The sequence below is a fragment of the Ylistrum balloti genome, unplaced genomic scaffold, assembly GCF_031769215.1.
Source record: "Ylistrum balloti isolate Yb309-2 unplaced genomic scaffold, AGI_CSIRO_Ybal_v1 Utg370948, whole genome shotgun sequence".
NCBI lineage: Eukaryota > Metazoa > Mollusca > Bivalvia > Pectinida > Pectinidae > Ylistrum > Ylistrum balloti.
The window spans coordinates 440,540-462,766 of record NW_026782534.1 but is presented as its reverse complement, the minus strand read 5'-3'; the positions used below and the strand labels follow the sequence as shown (position 1 = coordinate 462,766).

Sequence of the window (22,227 nt, the reverse complement as noted above, 5' to 3'; positions counted from 1 at the left end):
AGGCAATGAGGGACAAAGTGGGAAGGGAGAGGAGGGGAACAGAGGGTGTGAAAATGGGGAGGTGGAGGGTGAAGGTATAAGGAAAGGAAAGGCAATGAGGGACAAAGTGGGAAGGGAGAGGAGGGGAACAGAGGGTGTGATGAAGGGAAGGTAGAGGGTGAAGGTATAAGGAAAGGAAAGGCAATGAGGGACAAAGTGGGAAGGGAGAGGAAGGGAACAGAGGGTGTGAAAATGGGGAGGTGGAGGGTGAAGGTATGAGGAAAGGGAATGAGGGACAAAGTGGGAAGGGAGAGGAGGGGAACAGAGGGTGTGAAAATGGGGAGGTGGAGGGTGAAGGTATGAGGAAAGGGAATGAGGGACAAAGTGGGAAGGGAGAGGAGGGGAACAGAGGGGGTGAAAATGGGGAGGTGGAGGGTGAAGGTATGAGGAAAGGAAAGGCAATGAGGGACAAATTGGGAAGGGAGAGGAGGGGAACAGAGGGTGTGAAAATGGGGAGGTGGAGGGTGAAGGTATGAGGAAAGAAAAGGGAATGAGGGACAAAGTGGGAAGGGAGAAAAGGGGAACAGAGGGTGTGATGATAGGGATGTAGAGGGAGATGGTAAAGGGAGATTATGGGACAGGAAGGGAAGAAGTATATGAAAGTAGTTAAGAGGGAGGTCTGTAGGGAAGTTATGTACAATATTTACCACTTACACCAGCCTTTGGTAACTATGATTCATAACAGCTGCTGATGACTGTGTGTAACAGGTGCTACTGAACTACGGGTGTAGTCTCCATAGGAGGGGCCCATCATTTTTGTGTTATTGTTGTATTGTGTTGGTGTGAATCCAGGTCAGGTTCGACTTCAAGGTGTTACCAACTTTTTAGTCACTGCTGGTTTTCACCAACATGACCACACAGCACTGAATTACACACTTCCAGGTCCCATGATACCTTGTAGTTGATGGTGGTGGCGATGATGGTTGTAAAACAATTTAAGTAAAGAGAAAAAAAAATGAGATTGCTGCAACTGGTTGTCTGCAGATGTTTATCAAAACAACAACACTGTCTGCTATATTTAACATGCATGTTTTGGTGCCCTAACCCAGACTTGTGGCGTTTGCTCCAGACACTGTGATTTATTTCTGAGTTTCTTTGTGGCAGTAAGCCTCAGTATAACTGTACTTGGATTATCTGATTATGTAAAAGAAAAACAGCATTTCATGTTTCACTTTGTTATAATAAGGAACAAATAGACACATGCTACTTGTTTAAGTAATTTTTGTTCTGTTTAGAAGAATCAACCACATTGAAGAATAGACTTGAATGTACATAAGAAGTTTTTAAATGTACATTGTTCCTGTCGAATAGGAGCAGTATAAACTAAGTGTTGGTCTGGAGAGGTTGAAAATGTGGCTAATCTATAGATAAGATTTATAGTCAATGTGTATTTTCTTATTCCTATCAATAACTCAATCTTTTTCCAACACCTATTTCTTTCATCAAGGGAGCAGTACATTTAGGAAATATCTTACATAATGACTAGGGCTCATGGCATAGTGAAATTGTAAACTCCCTGTCATCAACTGCTTGTCTTCTACGCAAGGTATTCAGCAGTCCAGAGAAAGCAAGTTAACATGAATATGAAATGATAACAAAAGGCTGTAAAATAAGGATGGTTCTTCTGGGATTTCATCTCCTCTGGTCATGTTATTGATTAATATGAGACTAATGAAATGCGAACTTGTAAGGGTGTTTTGGGTCAGGACAGAAGGGAGAAGTAGTAGTGCTGTCATAAGGTTAACTGATAGTGGACGATGATTATAGTAGTCTCACTAATCAAGGTGTGTGTGTTCCTACAGTTCCTCAGGGACTGTGCTGGGTAAGGGAAAGGCAGATGGGGTTCCTATACCTCCTCAGGGACTGTGCTGGGTAAGGGAAAGGCAGATGGGGTTCATATACCTCCTCAGGGACTGTGCTGGGTAAGGGAAAGGCAGATGGGGTTCATATACCTCCTCAGGGACTGTGCTGGGTAAGGGAAAGGCAGATGGGGTTCATATACCTCCTCAGGGACTGTGCTGGGTAAGGGAAAGGCAGATGGGGTTCCTATACCTCCTCAGGGACTGTGCTGGGTAAGGGAAAGGCAGATGGGGTTCCTATACCTCCTCAGGGACTGTGCTGGGTAAGGGGCAGAGGGATAGGGTTCCTATACCTCCTCAGGGACTGTGCTGGGTAAGGGAAAGGCAGATGGGGTTCATATACCTCCTCAGGGACTGTGCTGGGTAAGGGAAAGGCAGATGGGGTTCCTATACCTCCTCAGGGACTGTGCTGGGTAAGGGAAAGGCAGATGGGGTTCATATACCTCCTCAGGGACTGTGCTGGGTAAGGGAAAGGCAGATGGGGTTCCTATACCTCCTCAGGGACTGTGCTGGGTAAGGGAAAGGCAGATGGGGTTCCTATACCTCCTCAGGGACTGTGCTGGGTAAGGGAAAGGCAGATGGGGTTCCTATACCTCCTCAGGGACTGTGCTGGGTAAGGGAAAGGCAGATGGTGTTCATATACCTCCTCAGGGACTGTGCTGGGTAAGGGAAAGGCAGATGGGGTTCCTATACCTCCTCAGGGACTGTGCTGGGTAAGGGAAAGGCAGATGGGGTTCATATACCTCCTCAGGGACTGTGCTGGGTAAGGGAAAGGCAGATGGGGTTCATATACCTCCTCAGGGACTGTGCTGGGTAAGGGAAAGGCAGATGGGGTTCCTATACCTCCTCAGGGACTGTGTGGGGTAGGGGGCAGAGGGATAGGGTTCCTATACCTCCTCAGGGACTGTGCTGGGTAAGGGAAAGGCAGATGGGGTTCCTATACCTCCTCAGGGACTGTGCTGGGTAAGGGGCAGAGGGATAGGGTTCCTATACCTCCTCAGGGACTGTGCGGGGTAGGGGGCAGAGGGATGGGGTTCCTATACCTCCTCAGGGACTGTGCTGGGTAAGGGAAAGGCAGATGGGGTTCCTTCACCTCCTCAGGGACTGTGCGGGGTAGGGGGCAGAGGGATAGGGTTCCTACACCTCCTCAGGGACTGTGCGTGGTAGGGAAATGGCAGATGGGATTTTTACACCTCAGGGACTGTGCTGAATCATTTTAAATATTGTACACACAGAGCCATAAAATAAATCAAATATTGTGTATGCCTTGACCTATACAAAGGTTTAAGTCTACCTTACTATTATCATATAATGATCAGTCATTTCGGTTTATCAGTCAACTTCAAAATTCTAACAATTCAGATAACAAATCATTTGTAATTTATCGTTGATCTAATTTCATTTAGAACAAAATTGAAGTTCTTCCATTGAAGGAACTCGCAGGTAAAGAAGTTTCCAGATGTGATAGTTTATATCGTTGAACAAATTTATTCTCTAATAGCCATTGTACATACTCACTATTTTCTTGCTATTATGTGTCAGACCTCAAAATGCTTTAAGATCTTTTTTGATTATTCATTTTTGTTTTATATCGCATTGCTTTTGATGTACAAATGTTTATCTTGTCTTGTTTTGCACTTTAAGTTTTGAAAGTAATATGGACTTAATGAGCTTAGTGACATAGATTTTTTTATCTCTTTTTATGAATTTCAGATTTGTAAAGAATTAAACAATCCTAGCATTCCAGGGGTGAAAAAGTTTCAAGGTCATCGAGGTGTTTGGAAATGTGTAGTATCCAAGGCAGCTGGCCGAATGTACCAGGTAAGTATCAAAGGGAAGTAACTGATGAATCTTCCAAGTAAGTGTGTGTCAAAGGCAGATTACAGAAAAATCTACTTGGCCAATTATTTCAGGGGGGAAGTATTGAGGAACATACCAGACAAGAGGTTCAGTTAAGGTGAAAAAGGAAGAAAGTGCTAGGTAAGTGGGTATATAAGGGAGGTAACTGAGGGCAGAACGTACAAGTAAGTTAGTATTCAGGGGAGTTAACTGATATTGGAAAGTAACACGTAAGTAGGTATTCAAAAACTGATAGTGAAAAGTCCAATGTAAGTGAGTACATTGTAGTTTTGTAGTGTTGAGAGATTGTAAGAAACACTTTGCATGAATTGGATGATATTATTTGTATCAATCTGAGGTCATATGATTATGGTATTGTTTGTGTGTTAACAGCATGAGAGATGTGGTTGACAGTGTCAAGATGGTGTTAACAGAAGAGATAGGAAAATATAGCAGAAACAGCATTCTAAAATTTTCATTAAAAGTAGATACCTTAAATGTTAAATATTAAGGGTTCATATTTACCAGGACATAAACTGTACTTCTTCCTTCATTTCAGAAGGCAGTTGCAGAAAAAATATCATTAATATGTTAAATTTATAATGATTTGAGATTTAAAGAATTTAATGTTTGTTTCCATGGGAACAGTTTAATTAATGCTTCGTTGTGACTCATTTCTGTAGTCCAGTTCTGATTGTTTAATTACAATGGTTCCATGTGACAGTTTTAAATCTAATTAGTACTCTTGTCGCTAATGATTTGCTATTAAATCAGTGTTTATTGGTTCAGGCATCCTCTCCTTCTTGTTATATCACTGTCTGTACAAATCTACTTCTGATCAGACTAACATCCTCTCCTTCTTGTTATATCACTGTCTGTACAAATCTACTTCTGATCAGACTAACATCCTCTCCTCCTTGTTATATCACTGTCTGTACAAATCTACTTCAGAACAGACTAACATCCTCTCCTTGTTATACCACTGTCTGTACAAATCTACTTCAGAACAGACTAACATCCTCTCCTTGTTATACCACTGTCTGTACAAATCTACTTCTGATCAGACTAACATCCTCTCCTTCTTGTTATATCACTGTCTGTACAAATCTACTTCAGATCAGACTAACATCCTCTCCTCCTTGTTATATCACTGTCTGTACAAATCTACTTCAGATCAGACTAACATCCTCTCCTCCTTGTTATATCACTGTCTGTACAAATCTACTTCAGAACAGACTAACATCCTCTCCTTGTTATATCACTGTCTGTACAAATCTACTTCAGAACAGACTAACATCCTCTCCTTGTTATACCACTGTCTGTACAAATCTACTTCTGATCAGACTAACATCCTCTCCTTGTTATATCACTGTCTGTACAAATCTACTTCAGAACAGACTAACATCCTCTCCTCCTTGTTATATCACTGTCTGTACAAGTCTACTTCAGATCAGACTAACATCCTCTCCTCCTTGTTATATCACTGTCTGTACAAATCTACTTCAGAACAGACTAACATCCTCTCCTCCTTGTTATATCACTGTCTGTACAAGTCTACTTCAGATCAGACTAACATCCTCTCCTCCTTGTTATATCACTGTCTGTACAAGTCTACTTCAGATCAGACTAACATCCTCTCCTTGTTATACCACTGTCTGTACAAGTCTACTTCAGATCAGACTAACATCCTCTCCTTGTTATACCACTGTCTGTACAAGTCTACTTCAGATCAGACTAACATCCTCTCCTTGTTATACCACTGTCTGTACAAATCTACTTCAGATCAGACTAACATCCTCTCCTTGTTATATCACTCTCTGTACAAATCTACTTCAGATCAGACTAACATCCTCTCCTTGTTATATCACTGTCTGTACAAGTCTACTTCTGATCAGACTAACTTTGTAGATAGAATCTCACAGGAGTTTTCATTTGATTTTGTAATTTAATAAAACAAGTCTTCAGAGTTTTTCATTTTAATGAGCCTTGGGCTTTTATATTGTTGAGGCATTGGACATTGTAACTTAGTATACAGAGTGACACATAGACAGGTAGAACATGTAGGAAATACCTTTGGAGGACTTGGTGACACATTAGATTGTGTAACTTAGTATACAGAGTGACACATAGACAGGAAGAACATGTAGGAAATACCTTTGGAGGACTTGGTGACACATTAGATTGTGTAACTTAGTATACAGAGTGACACATAGACAGGAAGAACATGTAGGAAATACCTTTGGAGGACTTGGTGACACATTAGATTGTGTAACTTAGTGTACAGAGTGACACATAGACAGGTAGAACATGTAGGAAATACCTTTGGAGGACTTGGTGACACATTAGATTGTGTAACTTAGTATACAGAGTGACACATAGACAGGAAGAACATGTAGGAAATACCTTTGGAGGACTTGGTGACACATTAGATTGTGTAACTTAGTGTACAGAGTGACACATAGACAGGAAGAACATGTAGGAAATACCTTTGGAGGACTTGGTGACACATTAGATTGTGTAACTTAGTGTACAGAGTGACACATAGACAGGTAGAACATGTAGGAAATACCTTTGGAGGACTTGGTGACACATTAGATTGTGTAACTTAGTATACAGAGTGACACATAGACAGGAAGAACATGTAGGAAATACCTTTGGAGGACTTGGTGACACATTAGATTGTGTAACTTAGTATACAGAGTGACACATAGACAGGAAGAACATGTAGGAAATACCTTTGGAGGACTTGGTGACACATTAGATTGTGTAACTTAGTGTACAGAGTGACACATAGACAGGAAGAACATGTAGGAAATACCTTTGGAGGACTTGGTGACACATTAGATTGTGTAACTTAGTGTACAGAGTGACACATAGACAGGAAGAACATGTAGGAAATACCTTTGGAGGACTTGGTGACACATTAGATTGTGTAACTTAGTATACAGAGTGACACATAGACAGGAAGAACATGTAGGAAATACCTTTGGAGGACTTGGTGACACATTAGATTGTGTAACTTAGTGTACAGAGTGACACATAGACAGGAAGAACATGTAGGAAATACCTTTGGAGGACTTGGTGACACATTAGATTGTGTAACTTAGTATACAGAGTGACACATAGACAGGAAGAACATGTAGGAAATACCTTTGGAGGACTTGGTGACACATTAGATTGTGTAACTTAGTATACAGAGTGACACATAGACAGGAAGAACATGTAGGAAATACCTTTGGAGGACTTGGTGACACATTAGATTGTGTAACTTAGTGTACAGAGTGACACATAGACAGGAAGAACATGTAGGAAATACCTTTGGAGGACTTGGTGACACATTAGATTGTGTAACTTAGTGTACAGAGTGACACATAGACAGGTAGAACATGTAGGAAATACCTTTGGAGGACTTGGTGACACATTAGATTGTGTAACTTAGTATACAGAGTGACACATAGACAGGAAGAACATGTAGGAAATACCTTTGGAGGACTTGGTGACACATTAGATTGTGTAACTTAGTGTACAGAGTGACACATAGACAGGAAGAACATGTAGGAAATACCTTTGGAGGACTTGGTGACACATTAGATTGTGTAACTTAGTATACAGAGTGACACATAGACAGGAAGAACATGTAGGAAATACCTTTGGAGGACTTGGTGACACATTAGATTGTGTAACTTAGTATACAGAGTGACACATAGACAGGAAGAACATGTAGGAAATACCTTTGGAGGACTTGGTGACACATTAGATTGTGTAACTTAGTGTACAGAGTGACACATAGACAGGTAGAACATGTAGGAAATACCTTTGGAGGACTTGGTGACACATTAGATTGTGTAACTTAGTGTACAGAATGACACATAGACAGGTAAAACATGTAGGAAATACCTTTGGAGGACTTGGTGACACATTAGATTGTGTAGCTTAGTGTACAGAATGACACATAGACAGGTAGAACATGTAGGAAATACCTTTGGAGGACTTGGTGACACATTAGATTGTGTAACTTAGTGTACAGAGTGACACATAGACAGGTAGAACATGTAGGAAATACCTTTGGAGGACTTGGTGACACATTAGATTGTGTAGCTTAGTATACAGAATGACACATAGACAGGTAAAACATGTAGGAAATACCTTTGGAGGACTTGGTGACACATTAGATTGTGTAGCTTAGTATACAGAATGACACATAGACAGGTAGAACATGTAGGAACAACCTAGGGGGGACTTGGTAATGCAGGGTGACACATCAACTGGTTTGACTTCCCAAATTTGTTATTATATTGTTTAGCTTTTTTTCAGAGGGTTTAAATGTTCATTAATAGCATTTTCTTGGAGAACATTAAATAGATAACACTAACCCAGGAGTAATATAAATAGTGGTACTGGTGTTTATGTATAGGTATACATATAATATTCATCAGCACAGAAATACAGTGTGTCTAGCTATTACTTGGTGCATCAGAGTGCTTGTAATATATGTAACAATAGTGTCTTGTAATATGTTCTGTCTCTGTTCTTCTGTTGGTGAGACTTATATGTGGGTTACTTAAACTCTTCAAAGTGAACCAGGGCATTTATATTTACAAACTTTTTTGTTTTGATTTATTTAGTATTGTCTAATCTGTTATGAAAAGTCTGGAAGGCGAAATTGTGAGGTTACTTTTCTGCTGTCAACACTGGCTAAAGCAGTGTCTGCATCAACATTGATATTTTAAATGAAGGTTTTGCACTTAGATCTCTTGCTGAAAAAAATATAAGTTCTACTTTAACTAAACTTGATGTATAGCTGGATCACCTACTGAGCCCCTAAACACATCCATCACTTACAAAATAGCTTTCAGATTTTGAGTCTCAGCTACTCTGGAAAATTAGGTACATGTATGCTAAGAACATGGATTTGCATGAAGACATCTTAGCAATGACTACAAAGTCCGTAAGACTTATTCTATTTAATTCAGATTTAGGTGAGATACATAAAATTATAGTAAAACTATTCGTACAAATGAACTATAAGCTAAATATTCCTTTCAATCCTCAGGAAGAGTGATATTTCAGGGATATAAAATTCACAAAATTTCCATTTCATGTTTTACAATACATTAATATTATATAGGAGAATTACACATTTGTGGTGTTTACATATATTATTAGATCAAATTATTGACTTGGACATTTGAGGGATAGGATGTGTGGGAGTATTCTGGAATTCGCTTAGAAATTACCTCACTAAACAGGTTTGGACAGAATGGCAAAAAATTGTGAAAAATTGCCATAGATTAAAGACTGTAAAGGTGATTATTTTAAGCAGGTATTTTACATAGTGTAACATCCTAAGGTGGAAGTCATTATGTACTAAAACCACAAGAAAGGTCACCCTGGTATTAGCAGATCTATACATAAATCCTATCTCATTGCTGACTTGCACATCAACAAGTAAATTTGAGAAATGAATTTGTTTGCCCTCTTGGAATTTTGGTAGGTTTATCTCTGACTTTATTAAATTCCTGGAGTATTAATTTCAATACTAGGGCTGTCAGATCTCTCTGATTATATCAGAGGTAGGGAGAGATAGATAGGATTAGTAGAGGTGGGGGAGGGGGACTGTATAGGGAGGGAAAAGGAGGGAAGTGTTTGGTAAATGGGAAGTGGAGGGAGTGGGAGGGGTGACAATTAGAGGGTGAAATCTAGACGCTGCACACATAAAATGCTTACCATAACATTTTACAGGTGAGGTCAGTGTAATATACCTGTACAGGTGTTTATGTAACCTTGTCAGGTAATACATCAACATAAACAGGTAACTTAGTGTCTATCAGGTACTTAACTAGTGATTGACCTATCATTGTCCTATATACCGATGCCTGTACATTCTTTAACCTTTGTAACCACAGTGTGTAAACTGACCACCAAGCGTATGTTCATCCTTATTAAAAATGTTTTGTATATTTTTACTGTGCCTACATCATTAAGAATATTCCTGACTTTGTCTTGATAAGGTGTTAATACCTTAGTGCAACATCTATTTCTAATTGTGAAAAAGGTCTTACAGTCACTGATAAATTGTCAGGCGTCGTGAGTTTGACTCTACCAATATTCTGTTATCTCAGGGTTCTGATATATAAGGTGGGAGACCTTGAAATGATTAGAGACTTATAAGGAAACTGCTGACATTTCTATCATTTCTTAACATATCTGTCATTGACTTACATTACAGGATGGAATATACAAGGACCTCACTATTATAGCCTCATACATCCAAAACCATTGTCCAATAAATAAACTCTCACAACTACACTGATATGGTCTCATACATACATAGCCTTCACATCTACAGTCTGATACATACACAGCCCTCACATCTACAGTCTTATACATACACAGCCCTCACATCTACAGTCTGATACATACACAACCCTCACATCTACAGTCTGATACATACACAGCCCTCACATCTACAGTCTGATACATACACAGTCCTCACATCTACAGTCTGATACATACACAACCCTCACATCTACAGTCTGATACATACACAGCCCTCCCATCTACAGTGTGATACATACACAGCCCTCACATCTACAGTGTGATACATACACAGCCCTCACATCTACAGTCTGATGCATACACAGCCCTCACATCTACAGTCTGATACATACACAGTCCTCACATCTACAGTCTGATACATACACAACCCTCACATCTGCAGTCTGATGCATACACAGCCCTCACATCTATAGTCTGATACATACACAGCCCTCCCATCTACAGTGTGATACATACACAGCCCTCACATCTACAGTCTGATATATACACAGCCCTCACATCTACAGTCTGATACATACACAACCCTCACATCTACAGTCTGATGCATACACAGCCCTCACATCTACAGTGTGATACATACACAGCCCTCACATCTACAGTCTGATACATACACAGCCCTCACATCTACAGTCTGATGCATACACAGCCCTCACATCTACAGTCTGATGCATACACAGCCCTCACATCTACAGTGTGATACATACACAGCCCTCACATCTACAGTCTGATACATACACAGCCCTCACATCTACAGTCTGATACATACACAGCCCTCACATCTACAGTCTGATACATACACAGCCCTCACATCTACAGTCTGATACATACACAGCCCTCACATCTACAGTCTGATACATACACAGCCCTCACATCTACAGTCTGATACATACACAGCCTTTACATCTACAGTCTCATACATACACAACCCTCACAACTGAAGCCAGATACATACAAAACCCTCACAATTACAATCGCATACATAATAAAGTTATTCAGCTTAGTGATACTTAATACATCAATTATACATAAACCTAATAGAAAACAAGTCTTTTTTATGTTGTAAGAGATAGAATTTTGAAGTGTTTTGATATGTCAAATGGAAAGTTCTATAGAAGCAATTTTACAGATTTAATTAGGTCCTGTTGTTGTTTATCAGTGAAAACAAAGATAAAATATAGTGTGATTAGCTCCGTGGTCTCTGACCGGTAACTAAATAGTGCATAGTCTGATTCACTAGTGACTAGGGCAAGGTTCAAAGTTACCTGGGGTCTGTAACAACTTTTCTGGGGGATGAGGGTATGGTATACTATAATTTAGTCTTTCCCCAGAAACATTGTTCCAGATCGCTGTGGTTACCTGGAGTGAAATTTGGGCCAAAGTAATATTCAAGCTGTCTTGACAATTTATCTCTACTGATTGGAACGACTGAAAGATTTTTGATTTTCATTCATAAATTGAACATATGTATTTACAGATTTAAATGTAGATAAAATGACATTGGATAATAGAGGTGTCTATGTTAAACCTGTTACAGTATCTTCTTATTAGTCTGCATTGTTTAAACTCTTTTATGACCAGAAGAGCGTCTCTTTTCTTTAATTCAGAGTATATAACCATTTCTGTGTGTTACGAGTAATTCAGATGGTGTTATTGTAGTGTAGATTACACAGAAGTGATATGATTGTCATCGGGTAAAAATAAAACAAACAGGATGTCATTGATTCAACTGAAATGTAATTCATATTAAAACTGTTGTAGGAAACTGTTTAATGTTAGTTGTTTTAAACGGAAATTCTCTTCATTTAGCTTCATTGTAATAGCAGTAGCAAGAAGTTTGAATTATTGATAACAGGACAATAAATGTGTTGTTATCTGTAATCCTTTATAGCTGCAGCCAGGAAGTTCTCTGAGGAGTGCTCGAAACATACAGCTATAGTTATATTGTAACTGTAGTAACACAGTCAGTGGTTACTGATGACAATAACATAATCACTGGTTACTATTTATAGTAACACAGTCAGTGGTTTCTATTGATAGTAACAGTCAGTGGTTACTATTGATAGTAACAGTCAGTGGTTACTATTTATAGTAACATTGTCAGTGGTTAGTATTGATAGTAAAATAATCAGTGGTTACTATAAATAGTAACAGTCAGTGGTTACTAGTGATAGTATCATAGTCAGTGGTTACTATTAATAATAACATAGCCAGTGGTTACTATAACACAGTCGGTGGTTACTATAAATACTAAAACATAGTCAATGGTTACTAATGATAGTAATATAATCAGTGGTTACTAATGATAGTAACATAGTCAGTGGTTACTAATGATAGTAACATAGTCAGTGGTTACTATTGATAGTAACATAGTCAGTGGTCACTAATGATAGTAACATAGTCAGTGGTTACTATTGATAGTAATATAATCAGTGGTTACTAATGATAGTAACATAGTCAGTGGTTACTAATGATAGTAACATAGTCAGTGGTTACTATTGATAGTAACATAGTCAGTGGTTACTATTGATAGTAACATAGTCAGTGGTTACTATTGATAGTAACATAGTCAGTGGTTACTATTGATAGTAACATAGTCAGTGGTTACTATTTATAGTAGCATAGTCAGTGGTTATTATTGATAGCAACATAGTCAGTGGTTACTATTGATAGTAAATCATTCAATTTCCACTCGTTAATCACTACATGTCTAGTTAAAATACTATAGTAACATTTTAACTGGTCACTGTAATAAAAAACATAAAACATTGTAACTGGTCACTGTAGTAAAGCAGTAACTTTGTAACTTGTCACTATAGTAAATTGTAACTAGATACTATAGTAGTAGTAACTGTAGTATCACTGTATAACTGTAGTAACTTGGCCTCTGATCATTCTAGTTATATTTGCAATGTTTATGGAGATAGAAGCCCTGACGACTATTGTGATGTCCATGTTTTAGCCACGGTCAGAGATAAAAGTCCAGTCTAACACAGTCATGTATGATTTCCACCATAATCCTGACAGTTATTATGTGAGTAGATCATATTTATTGTCTTCTTTTTCAGGCCACAGAATACAATGGCTTCCTGTTTGACACTTCACAGCAAATTGAAATGAAGAGTTCTGCACTCCTAGAGAAAGCCAAGAATGTGTCCAAGCCTTTTGTGAGGAAGCCATTTATTGGTGTATTTAAGGTAATCAGTTGACAGCTGCCTTTTACAGTCGAACTTCATTAATTTAAACTCAGTCAAGTCGAATAACTTGCTTAACTCACTCAAAGTACTTGTTGGTCTTAGCCTTGTTCTCTTTTTATGGTAGTAAGAAAGACTTGGGAAACCTCAAAGAATTGAAAAACTCTGATAATTTAAAGTTAAAATTGGTCCTGGAAATCAAATCCTACTTAAAAGTATCTCTTCACCTGAAGTTCTAAACTTAAACCATGAACAATCGATTGAACTTCTGATAAAGTGTTACAACAGACCGTGTTGCAGTACATTGTTATCATACAACATTCAATGTCGCTGCTTCAATTTAGTGAAGAAAAAATCTGTCTGGCTATTGTTACGATAAAAAAATATATTCATGATGAGAATCTGATTTCATTAATTTTGATTAACAGTAAAAATGGTTCTCACAGAAAGCCATTTATTGACACTCTTAAGCTCATGAAAATGTAACACAGAAACATTAGTCACAGTTTATGGCAAGGTGGAACTTACCTGCAAAGTTGAAATCATAATCTTAGCCTGTATTTCTATAGAATTGATATGGATTTGACATCAAAGGAGAATGCTGAAGTTACTATTGATTAGGTGATATCGAGGAGATGGCAAGTGTCACATTTTCAAGTGTCACACTCTGTCAATGCTATTTATTGCTTTTGTGTGACCTGTACTGCTCATTAAGTATCATCAACTACATCAACAGCAGTTTTTTTGTATCAAGTGTGTTTTGGCACATGTTTATTTCTGATCTGAAACTTCCATTTGTCTAAGCTAACTCTTGTACTAAGGGGTTGTTGTTATAGTATTTGTTAATTTCATGTAATATATCATATTTCATGTAATATATCATATTTCATGTAATATATCATATATTACCCTTATAAAGCTTCATATAATTTTTGAATAAATTACTGAAATTTTGTGTCATTAGATTAATGACCCAAATAGCATCATTTCTTGTTTACTTCCAATGGCGATATATCATAAAAAATCTTATACCAATGTTGAAACTCATTTAACTTAAAGATTTTCATGACCCCCAACAACTTCGAATTAATGAAATTTACTGTTATTTGTATCTATATATGTTGTAGAAATGTTTTGTTATTACATAAACTTTAAAATCTGTCTTCATTTAGTGAGGATATCCAGCCTTAAACAGGCTGTAACAAACCACATGGTTACAATGTTAATGTTTTGTTTCAGATCCGTAAGTTTGATTGTGTAGTTGTGAGTGTACACCTGAAGGCTACTGGACTGAACAACCAGGACCTTCCCCAGCTACAGAAGGAAATAGATCGTGTACCGCATGTGGTGGAGGCAATAGAAGACCACTATCCAGGTAGGCACCACGACATCAAAACCTTAATCTCATTCATGATTTTATATATATTCCGTATCCACTATATTATGGTATAAAATTCTTCAGATGTATTTTCCAGCCAGAACACGAGGGAAATAAGGCGTTACACTGTTGCAGTGTATTTCTTTTATTATCTGCAGTAACTTATACAACTCATTTCTTTCCTCAGGAGAGAAGGATATTATCATGCTGGGAGATTTCAACCTCGCACCTGACAAGGACGGTAAGAAACAACATAAACAACAGGCACTGTACACTTAAAACATGTACAATGTAGAAGTATTAACTTCATCTATTTTGCAATAATTGCAAAACAAGTAAGCAGATTAAATTATTGAGTGGTGGTACTGAAGTGTGAAAGAAGGATGTCCTGTGAAAGAAAACCACAGTAATTGGGGAAAACTCACACAGGTGACCTTGTTTCACATCCATTCTGGAAATTAAAATCAGGTCAGTAAGGTGCTTTGTCACTGCACCACCTGACCCTGTCCAACATCAGAGGTCAAATCTAGCTGAATATAATCATTTCACAGTACTAAAAATTGTCATTGTAATGAAAATATCATGTAAATGCTTACAGTACATCTATATTTTGTTGTGGATTTTTTAATCTAATTTGTGATGCATCATTTGGTAAACCTAAGGTTAAACTGTTGTGTCCATTTTCCCTATGTAACTTTTGTCTCTTGGTTCTCCAGATTTCACTTGCTTGCGTGACAGACACTATTCCAATTGTATCCCTAATGGCCATTTCACTAACATCAGCAATAACAACCTGAAGGGCTCACAGACCTATGACCATATCTGGATCTCTGAGCAGTCCAAGGAGATATTCACAGGTAAACAGCACGGAGAGGATTCCCATCTGTGACGTGATGTCATAAGACATAAGTCATAATGTCAAGGGACTTTCTCTGTAGGGAGATGAGATTTAAAGTCATGATGTCATAGGACCTTCTCTGTAGGGAGATTAGATTTTAAGTTGTAAGGACATAGGGCCTTCTCTGTAGGGAGATGAGATTTTAAGTTGTAAGGACATAGGACCTTATCTGTAGGGAGATGAGATTTTAAGTTGTAATCTCGAAGGGCCTTCTCTGTAGGGAGATTAGATTTTAAGTCATGATGTCATAGGACCTTCTCTGTAGGGAGATTAGATTTTAAGTCGTAAGGACATAGGACCTTATCTGTAGGATGATTAGATTTAAAGTGACTTAATTATATGTTAGTATGTGTATCATTCTTGAACTCAATTCAAAATGAATCATTCTTGAAAATATATTGGCCTGTTATTAAGATATTCTATCTGAAGTGTTTTGCAAATGGTAAATGGAAGGGAAGTAACTCTATAAGTTAGATATTGATTCTTCTTAAAATAAACATCTTACCTGTAATTTAGGTAATTTTCTCTTCTTATTTTCCACCCATAAATGGAAACATGGCAGTGCAGCATTAACACATATCTACAAGATACCATCTAAATTATTTTCTTACTTTCCGCCATTTTATATAATTGATTTTCTTAAAATGTTATTCGGAAAAACTTTTTTCCCCCATGCAATTTTGAGTAATGTTGGTCTAAGTATGAAGTTTATTACTTATTGATTTTCATGTATATTCAGTATTCTGTTTTAAGTTATCAATATTCTATTATGAAGTTGTATTCTATATGATGCTGTCAGTATTCTATATGAAGTTGTCAGTATTCTGTATGAAGTTGCCTGTATTCTATATGATGTTTTCTGTATTCTATTGCGAAGTTGCCTGTATTCTATATGATGTTTTCTGTATTCTATTGTGAAGTTGCCTGTATTCTATATGATGTTTTCTGTATTCTATTTTGAAGTTGCCTGTATTCTATATGATGTTTTCTGTATTCTATTGTGAAGTTGCCTGTATTCTATATGATGTTTTCTGTATTCTATATGAAGTTGTCAGTATTCTATATGAAGTTGTCAGTATCTGTATGAAGTTATCAGTATTCTATAAGAAGTTATCAATATACTGTATGATTTGTTTATAGGGTACTCGGGGGTGGTCAGAGAAGGACTCAGCAGTCCCTGGATCCCAAATGGCTGGTCGTGGGGAGGACTAATTAGTGACCACTGTCCAGTCTGGGCCGAATTCTACTCCAACAAAGACTTAGACACAGCAGACCTAAGTCTCAGTGCAGAAACCATTAAATTTGCAGTCGGAGCTGATTGAAGTTAATGAAATCATGAATCTAGCCAATCAGAAAGGATGTAACAATGACTGTTAAATAATAGGTGTAAGGGGGTTCAGGATTGGACCAAGTTGACTTGTAATTGATTGGAATACACAAAAATCTGTATTTTCGTGACTACAAAGACATTTCTCCGTGTGTAATACAAAATCAGATTATTTATATATGCAGTGGCTCATTCTAGGAACTGACAGAATGTGGCAGCTAATATGTAAAGATTTTCTGTGGTATGTGTTGCCTGTATCAGAAGGAAAAGGTAGAAGCTACAGAATTGTTACTACTTCCTATATTTATTACCTACTCAGTAAAGGAATGTATTATGTATAACCTACTGTTAGAGTTATCTCCCACTTTATAAAGGAAGTAGATTTGAAGCCAAAGTTTCTGTGATCGAGACAGACTACTTCACTCAAGACATAACTAAGACGAAGCAATTGAAACTTTACCATAGAGAGTATGATGTTTGAATGAGATTGAGTGACGACATACAGTAACACTCTCTGTGTTAGGTATATCCAACATGAAACTGAATAAGTGCTGTTTAATTCACTTACACAGTTTTTGATTGGGACACAAGATTCTTGCCATTTATTATGTTTCAAAGCTTTAAAATTTAAGAATCTTGCCATGTTTAATAGTTAAAGTAGGCCAATTTTTGGTAACCATTTGATACTGTCAGACTTAACATAACAAGCAGCTGATGTGATTGAGCCTGACCTTGTATAATACATATAATTACCACCTGTAGATGTAAGTGTCCAGCCATGCCTGTCCAAATGACTTCCTAATTTTATGGTTTCCCCATAGAACTAAGTCTATACATGTATATGTAAGGAACTACTTTAAAATTAGTACCTGAGAAAAGACACAACTTTTTTAACTGCTTTTTTTATTTTATAGTAGAATTTGTATTATACACTTTGAGCCTGATATATCATCACAAGTCTGATACAAGAATACTGATAATAAAATTTTGCTGTATTTCCTGGGATGTTTTAAACAGGTTGTAAGTAACTACAGATATACTAGGACATAATTACCAGGTTAAAAGTAACTACAGATATACTAGGACATTATTACCAGGTTAAAAGTAACTACAGATATACTAGGACATTATTACCAGGTTAAAAGTAACTACAGATATACTAGGACATTATTACCAGGTTAAAAGTAACTACAGATATACTAGGACATCATTACCAGGTTGTAAGTAACTACAGATATACTAGGACATCATTACCAGGTTGTAAGTAACTACAGATATACTAGGACATCATTACCAGGTTAAAAGTAACAACAGATATACAAGGACATCATTACCAGGTTATAAATAACTACAGATATACTAGGACATCATTACCAGGTTAAAAGTAACAACAGATATACAAGGACATCATTATCAGGTTTTAAGTTACTACAGATATACTAAGACATTATTACCAGGTTAAAAGTAACTACAGATATACTAGGACATTACCAGGTTAAAAGTAACTATAGATATACTAGGACATCATTACCAGGTTAAAAGTAACTGCAGTTGTCTGGGGTTGTTATAACCATATGATGAAAACAGCATATATCCTTGGATTAGATAACCAGGTTAGTGTAACTATAAATATCCTGGACTGTTATTTCTAGGTTCTCAGTACCTGTATATGTTACAGCCCATTATAACCAGGTAATAAGTAACTACAGATATTCAATAACCTTATAACCAGGTTAGTGTAACTATATATATCCTGGACTGTTATTTCTAGGTTCTCCGTACCTGTATATGTCACAGCCCATTATAACCAGGTAATAAGTAACTACAGATATTCAATAACCTTATAACCAGGTTAGTGTAACTATATATATATCCTGGACTGTTATTCCCAGTTTCTCAGCATCTCTGTGTCCTGCCCAGTTATAACCAGGTTATAAATACCGGGTAATTACAGGTATTGATTATAAATGTGACATGTACGCGGGAAGCAATTTTGTTTGTATTTTAAGATGATTATCTTGTGATGGTCATTACAGTTTTCTTAAAAGCTTTTTTTTGATGGATTAATCCAGAAGGTTAATTTCTCCATTACAACAATATCCATCTAGTCCAAACTATTTAGGCAAGGGATGATAAATATAGTCAAAGGAATCTGCAGAACCATTGGGGAAATCCATGTAAGACTAATGTCATGTATGTAACAAACACTGTGGTGATATATATACCAGTATATAAAGAGAGGTATTTGATATTTATTTAAGGAGCCCTCATTCATCAACTCTTCAAATGTTCTTAATCAAAACATTGTATTCATTGTTATGAATGTATGTGTTTATATGTTTTTATGATTTGTTACAAAGCTTTGCTATTTTCATGTTTCATCCCACTGTTCTTATTCTCTTCTGTGTTCAACATCAGCTTCCCTATTAACTGACTTCATAAAGTCCAGTTTGTGTATTATATAGCTGTACACACCAGGTGGTCTTTGTTATAGCCTGGCTTTATACAGACCAGCACTGGTATGATACAGCCATACTTTTTAGACCAGTTGATGTATGTTACAGCCAGGCTTTGTAGACCAGTTGATGTATGATACAGCCAGGCTTTGTAGACCAGCTGATGTATGTTACAGCCAGGTTTTGTAAACCAGTCGATGTATGTTACAGCCAGGCTTGGTAGACCAGCTGATGTATGTTACAGCCAGGTTTTGTAAACCAGTCGATGTATGTTACAGCCAGGCTTGGTAGACCAGCGAGTGTATGATACAGCTAGGTTTTGTAGACCAGCTGATGTATGTTAAATCCAGGATTTGTAGACTAGCAGGTGCATGATTTAGCCTGGCTTTGTAAACCAGCTGATGTAATATACAGCTAGGTCTTGTAGACCAGCTGGTGTATGATACAGCTAGGTCTTGTAGACCAGCTGATGTATGATACAGCTAGGTTTTGTAGACCAGTGGGTGTATAATATAGCCTGGCTTTGTAGACCAGCTGATGTATGTTACAGCCAGGCTTTGTAGATCAGCGGGTGTATGTTGCAGCCAGGCTTTGTAGACCAGCTGATGTATAATACAGCCATGTTTTGTAGACCAGCTGATGTATGTTACAGCCAGGCTTTGTAGACCAGCGGGTGTATGTTACAGCCAGGATTTGTAGACCAGCGGGTGTATGATACAGCCATGTTTTGAAGACCAGCTGGTGTATGTCATCATGTGTTGTAAACCAGCTGGTGTATGTTACAGCCTGGCTTTAATTATTGCCTCTGTAATATATTAAATTATAGATGTAGTTACTGATCAAAACTTAGTAGTGTTTGAGGTTTTGTGACTAATCCTATTTATTACTGATGTTTGATTTCAGGTTGTTTATTTGTTATACTTCTGTTTATTATGAAACTTTATTGATTTTTTTTGCCTTTAAATAAAACATTTGGACCAAGTTTTAATTTCATCCCAAACATAATAAAAACTTGTGTTAGTTTTAATTTTAAACATTAAGCATTTTTGTTTTGTTTGGCAACCAAGCGAAAAAGGCAGAAATTAAACAACATTGAAAGTTTCCTTGGAACAGTATACCTTCTTGATTGCGATATCAAATTCTCTGTGATAGTGTGTAGGATAATCTCATACATTACATATCTGTTAAATTTCAATTTTCCATGTCAATGTTTCCTTCAAATACTCATGGTTATTGACTACCAGGCTACTGTACAATGATTTGTAACTTTGGTTTAATCATCTTTTACAGTAGAAGCAATATAGTTTTTATATGTTGTAGATAGGGTAGCAAACACAATGCAATTGGTTTATTTTTGAAGTGCTCTATTCGCATGTTCATACCTTGTTTTATATATAGATGGATTATTGTTTTTAACTTCAATGCAATAACTTATCTGTCAGTTAAATTATTCAAAAACTGTTTTAACATTCAGATTTTTCACAGGTACAAAGAGTCACCATTATTTAAGTGCAGCAACTTTGTGGAGGACTTCAGACATGAACCTAAATGTATCTGTGAAGTTGTTTGTCATGATATCAATAAAATGTTGGAATATTGTTATATCATTTCAAAATATATCATCAAAAAGAACAAATGTAGTAGGAGTGATGTACCCTTTCTTACATGTTACAACTTTCTAAACATAATTCAACTGATCAAACACCCATACAGCGAGATTTTTAACTGCTCAGTAGCAATTCAGTATTAATTTTTTGCATACATATTTATCAATATTAATATAATTTATAGATGCATTACATTGTTGACTGCTCACATCTGCCTAGCTGTATGGATGGGTAGTGATGACATACATTGTCCTCAATCTGTCCTATGATTTTTCACCTCTGATTCTATGTGAATTTTAGCTGATCAGAGATACTGCATATGCATGTCCAATGATAAACAGAGGGCAAATACAGACCGACATTTGACTTTGTCTTCCGAGCAGTATATAACACTGATGTATTTTCCTAGTTTTATCAATTATAAGGAAAGAAATTGTAATTGCCGGACGAACAAAGTTTTTTTTTTGTATTTATTACCTGCACTTATTGACAATATGGGTCAAAGTAGCATTTTTCTTGTCTTTATTTTGGCCAAAGTTGACTTAGCTTTGTCATACTATTATGTTGACTTTGTATTAAATGTTAAAGATATTTGATGTAAATGTTGAGAAATAGTCGTAATAAATGTTGAAAAATAGTCTTAATAAGACCATGTAGCAGGAAGAAGAAAGATATGAATTTGATAATTCTTATTTAAGTTGTAAGACAGTTTTTTCCTAAGACATGTGTTTCAGAGCTGCTAATGGTGATATTTTAGAGGATGGATTGTTCAAGTTACAGCATGCTTCAATATTATAATCCCATTATTGTTGTTGTCATCAACATTGTAATCATCGTCAACATCATGATTCATCTCAACATTTGTTACCATTTCAATTCTCATCATCTTCAGTCATCATTATTATCATCATCATCATCAACAATAATAATCAGTGTCAGCTTTATCTTCGTCATCATCACCATTGTCGTCATCATCATTGTTGTCATCATCGTTGTCGTCATCATCATCATTGTCATCATCATCGTTGTCATCATCATTGTCATCATCATCGTTGTCATCATCATCGTTGTCATCATCGTTGTCATCGTCGTTGTCATCATCATTGTCGTCATTGTCATGAATTGCCATCATAACCCTTGCCTTTGTATTAGTCCTGTAGAAACCACACGCTGGCCAGTTTTCTTTCAAGCTTGATCTTTACTTGTGGTGAACATAAAGCAACAGTAACATCATATGACGAGATGTCCACAAAATGCTAAGATGTTTACTGTATATAGGGTAGACACTTTTATA

The 22,227-nt window shown here is 36.9% G+C and overlaps 1 protein-coding gene across 1 annotated transcript in view; it reads left to right on the top strand.

Annotated features, from left to right (window-relative positions):
• Positions 1–20,314, top strand: part of LOC132559673 (endonuclease/exonuclease/phosphatase family domain-containing protein 1-like) — a 35,409-nt gene extending 15,095 nt beyond the window's left edge. Inside the window, exons 3-8 of the mRNA XM_060224290.1 lie at positions 3,612–3,719; positions 13,142–13,270; positions 14,507–14,642; positions 14,833–14,886; positions 15,362–15,502; positions 16,684–20,314. Coding sequence (XP_060080273.1) covers positions 3,612–3,719; positions 13,142–13,270; positions 14,507–14,642; positions 14,833–14,886; positions 15,362–15,502; positions 16,684–16,865 — 750 coding nt within the window. The 3' untranslated portion in view covers positions 16,866–20,314. The remainder of the gene's footprint in view (positions 1–3,611; positions 3,720–13,141; positions 13,271–14,506; positions 14,643–14,832; positions 14,887–15,361; positions 15,503–16,683) is intronic.
• The last annotated feature ends 1,913 nt before the right edge of the window (positions 20,315–22,227 follow it).